At 41.6% G+C, this 4,771-nt stretch overlaps 1 protein-coding gene across 1 annotated transcript; it reads right to left on the reverse strand.

Annotated features, from left to right (window-relative positions):
* Positions 1-2,242: 2,242 nt before the first annotated feature.
* On the reverse strand, positions 2,243-4,218 carry LOC103460829 (C-X-C chemokine receptor type 4). The gene is made up of 2 exons (XM_008403146.1): positions 4,115-4,218; positions 2,243-3,888 (listed from the first exon to the last, which is right to left on the reverse strand). The coding sequence occupies exons 1-2, from the start codon at positions 4,121-4,123 to the stop codon at positions 2,764-2,766; spliced, it is 1,134 nt and encodes a 377-aa protein (XP_008401368.1). The 5' UTR covers positions 4,124-4,218; the 3' UTR covers positions 2,243-2,763.
* Positions 4,219-4,771: the final 553 nt, after the last annotated feature.

The following is a 4,771-nucleotide window of genomic DNA, read 5'->3' on the forward strand; positions in this document are numbered from 1 at the left end:
GCTAGAGATGTGTGATGTTGAATATTGTAGTTTGCCATTACACAGAGAGAATGAAAGCTTTAATAATGAATGGAAGGGAACATTCTTGTACCCACGATGTGAATTCCTAACAAGACTGCCTATCTCAAATTTAAGCACTTCACTGGGGACCAAAGTCAGTTTGTAGAGAGGAAGAACCCATCCATCTCCTTACTTTTATCATTTTAATTGATTACAGTTTGACAGACAGACTTCGGTGTGTTTTATTTGGATTTTATGTGACAGACCCACACTAGGTTGGACATATTTGATAATGCTTTTATTAATCAAACTTTTAAAAGCAAAGAGTACATAGTAAGTCATTTCTTTTCTGATGTCCCTAAATTGAATACAGTGAAAATGTGTCAAAAAAAACTCTGCAATAAAGTCAATAAACTCTGCAATAAAARTCTAAAATGTGTTGTGTGCATTTGTATTCAGCTACCCTGAGTTAATCATTCATTTTTTTCATTCTTCTTTGGAAAAGCTCAAGCTCAGCCAGATTAGGTGGGAGAGGATCCATGAATATCAATATCAAAGTCTTGCACATCCTCTCAGTTGATCTTTAGGGTTTGTGCTTTGACTGGGCCATTCTAGGACATGAACATCCTTTCATCTACACCATTTTATTAGAAATCTGGATATATTTTTTTTGGGGAGGGGGGTTGTTTTGCTGTTGGAAAGTCAACCTCTGACTCAGTTTAAAGTCTTTTTCAGCTCATATCACGTTTTCCTTCTGTCTTCTTATTAACCCCTTGCCACTCCCTCTCCATGCTGAGGACAAACACATGATGCATGATGCTGCCATGAGGTTCTGCTTTGGTCTCATGTGAAAAGAGAACCTTCTTTTGTATTCTTTTTGGATCCGCTATATGTATTGTGTCAAGCTGAGAACAGAACTCTTATCTCTTTTTTTCTTGTCACTAGTATAAACCCAGTATGTTACCACCACCACTGTGTTTTATGGTCTGTAGTGCTTTGAATATGGCCAAGAAAGTTCAACTTAGGACTCATGCTGAGGATAAACTGCAAAACTTACAGTCATACCTAAAGCAGAAGCTGGTTGACTAAGATGAGATGAATAAAAATACATGCCAAACCTTTCAGATTTTTAATTGTAGACAAAGTTTGTCGTAACAGAATAAAATATTAAATAATTTAAGGGACATGAATACTTTTGTGAGATTTATTCCCCCCACAGCAKTTGCTGTGTTAATTTAAACTGTAAAAGCTGTGCTTTTTTCCAGGCTGGGATTTAAACTTTCTCTTGTCTATAAAGCATAAATGCAACTGAAGAGATACAAGTGAGGCAGATCTCCCTGCACAGGATGAGGCCTTATGCTAAATGAGGCTCATTTGGCTATATTCCCAACTTTGAAAAGCTCCTCTTGTTTTAAACTGGTTCACTGCACCAAAACAGGCATTAACCCTTTGACTTAATGGAAGCACTTCACACTTTATTCCTCTCCACGTAAAGATATGGAAATGCATCTCCATGGGAGTTTAGAGTGAATGCCAGGGCTGTGGTATTATACGAAGGGCATTTGATGGCTTCATTCTCCTTGACATCAATTGTTGTCTGCTTCCTTTGGTCTCCCAACTTGAACATCAGTCTTTGTCACCAGTTCAGCGCTGATTACATTTAACATATATCTTAGTTAAAAGAGATAAATGTGGATAAATGTCCAAAAAGAAGCCATTTTAAGGTCAAATGTTGCAGTTTTCTTGTTGCAGCAAATTTATGCAAATGATATATCACAAAACCCCTCATGAGAGACAATGCCTGGCTATTTGCATCCACTGAATACATTTATTTCAGTTTTTGTGATCCATTTAATGGTTAAGCTGACCCAATGACCCTTTCAATGAGGTGAATGAGAATATTGCTTGTTTACAAGCCAAACGTAAAGGAGGCAGTATATCTTGCAAACTGGGAAAGAAAGAAAATAAGTCAGAAGGAAAACTTGACATGCTAATTGCTTTGTTTAGGAGCCATATGGGTGCTAATTCCAAGAGATTTCTTCAGCTTTTGTGTCACTGTCTGGTTAAGATGTAAAGTGCACAGATGTTCCTGCAATTACAGGGTCTGTCTGTGCAGTCCTTCTGCATTTCAGGCCAGTTCAGGTGGTGACATTTGCTAGGAGACTTTTTACCCCCCACACCACTACTCGCCCACAAACTCCCCAAAGGGGAGGGTTGGTAAAACTCCCTCATCACACAACAGTCACGGAAAGTACAAGACACTTTTATTTTTTACAGTAAAAAACAAGTACAAAAAGCAACTTTCTTAAATCAAGCATAAGCCCAGTGTAAACGACAGCAATAAATTATAGCTTTCACTTATTCACGCAACTTAAGTGCGACACACACACACAAAAAATGCTACAAACAGAACTATGTACAAGGTTTACAAAAGCAGCTACCAGTGGAGGACAACAAATAAGATCCATGGTGGAGCATCACAGTCTGTGAGAACAATACAGATAATGGATCTTGAGTGGGAAATCGGCACTGACCAGGACACAATGCTACTTCAGAAGATGAACAATTGGGAAAAAAAATATAACAAAACACACACAACTGCAGTTTTCAACTCAAGCAAACAACCAAGTATAAAAAAACAAACAAAAAACTTTTTTTTTTTTACATGTGTACAAAATGTAGTAAGTTCTTTAAAATAAAGCTTCTTTTTTTTAAGTCTCTCCTGAGAGTTTAAAGTCAAGAACTCCCAACAGTAACCGCCGGTTAACTCGATAAAACGCTGGAAGACTCAGACTCTGTGGACACAGAAGAAATCTGCCCGCGCTTTTTGGCCATGAGAGTCACTTTCTGGCTTGATTTGCTGCTATTTGTGAGCGTGCTCCTGGCGGTTTTATTGAACTTCACCCCCAGGAAGGCATACAGGATGGGGTTAAGGCAGCAGTGGAAGTAGGCCAATGCTTCGGTGATGGAGATCCACGTCTCCACCGCCTGCTGCAGCTGACAGGAAGAGCGCACGACGTCCAGCATGATAAGGGTGTCCAAAAAGATGCCGGTGCAGTAGGGCAGCCAGCATCCAAAGAAGCAAATGATGAGGATCACTGTGGTCTTCAGAGCTTTCTTCTTCAGCACCTGGCCCTTGGCGCCTTGGGAGAGCTTGGAGATGATGATGCAGTAGCAGACGAGGATGACCAGTCCGGGCAGGACGAAGCCCACCAGGATGTGCTGGAAGCGGAAAACCACCGTCCAAATCAGGCTGCTTGCCCCAGGGTAGATGCGCTGACAGATAGTTCTGGAATCGGCGCTCTCCATGCTTTCCTCCACGAACAAGTAGTTGGAAGACTTTACATCCTGGACCCGGGCAAACACCAGGTCAGGCACGGTTAGGATGGCAGCCGGCAGCCACACTGCAACGTAGATCACTTTGTTGGCCAGCAGCTTCCTTTTGGCCTGGCTGTTGGTGGCATGGACAATCGCCAAGTACCTGTCCAAGCTGATGAAGGCCAGGATCAGGACGCTGCTGTACAGGTTCAGCGTGTAGATCACGTGCACTGAAACGCAGAGGAAGCCTCCAAAGTACCACGTCTTGGCTGCGTCCACGGCCCAGAAGGGCAGCGTGAGGACGAACAGGAGGTCAGCCACAGAGAGGTGGACCCGGTACTTGTCTGTCATCGTTTTGACCTTCTTCTGGTAGCCCATGACGGCAATGACCAGTCCATTGCCGACAATCCCGAGGATGAATATTATTCCATAAACCGTTGGGAGGAAGACCTTGTTGAAGTTGCTGCTGAGTAACTGACCACATGGCTCCGGGATGAATAGATCAAGCTCTGCAAACTCCTCGGAGATGTTGTAGGTGTTGTTATCAGAATACTCAAATGTATAGTCGTCCTAAAATGAAAATAAAATGTTTTTAAGTTTTTAAAAAAATGAAATTGTTTACAAACTAGGTGTCTAACCACAACATCCATCTTAACTTTAACTGCTCTTAAGAATAAAGGGGGAAAAAAATTAAATAGCTGTAAATCACGTTTAGAATTAACTCTAATACAGGAATCACCTTGCAGCTAAAAGGGAAACAACCTTTTCATCAATTAAGAAAAATAACAAGACTCACCTCTCCCATGTTTAGCTTTCTCCGAAAATGAACAGTTTTGGCAACAGGCACCGTGTGTTTTCGCGTTTAGCGAGGTGATTAGATGTGGCGATCTGTAAGCGGACCTACCCCATTAAGTAGGCACAGTCAGCCGGCCCCCCCACTCCGCCTCCCAGGGGAGGAGGAGGATGTGGAGGCGGGGTTGCGCCGTGCAGCGGGTCTCCAAAAACAGCGTCACTATAAAACCCTAAAACACTCCGCATGTGGCAAAGGCGGAACATGTGAAACTTTTCTGTCTGCGAAAAAGACGTTAAAGCGTTAAAATAACTGCCCCAGACAGGGGCGTTGCTAGACGAGAAGCAAAAGGGGTTCAAGACCTGGATAAAAGTAAAACTAAAAAAAAAAAAAAAAAAAAAAAAAAAAAGAGGAAATCAATGAAAAGTGTAATTAAAACTAAATTATGAATATTTGAATGTTTACTTATCCTATATTTTATGTTTTTTTTTTGCTATTATGTTATGTTATTTGCAATTGTGGGGAAGACTGAGGGGAGATTTATCAGCACACAGTAATTTACACCCTCCACAAGGAGGACACGCCACACAATCAAAGAGCTTTCCTCCCAGCAGCTGGGACCAGTACGGCTCCCAACAAACCTGATAAATTCTTTGTATTCCC

The sequence above is a fragment of the Poecilia reticulata genome, linkage group LG2 (assembly GCF_000633615.1).
Source record: "Poecilia reticulata strain Guanapo linkage group LG2, Guppy_female_1.0+MT, whole genome shotgun sequence".
NCBI classification, from domain to species: Eukaryota; Metazoa; Chordata; class Actinopteri; order Cyprinodontiformes; family Poeciliidae; genus Poecilia; species Poecilia reticulata.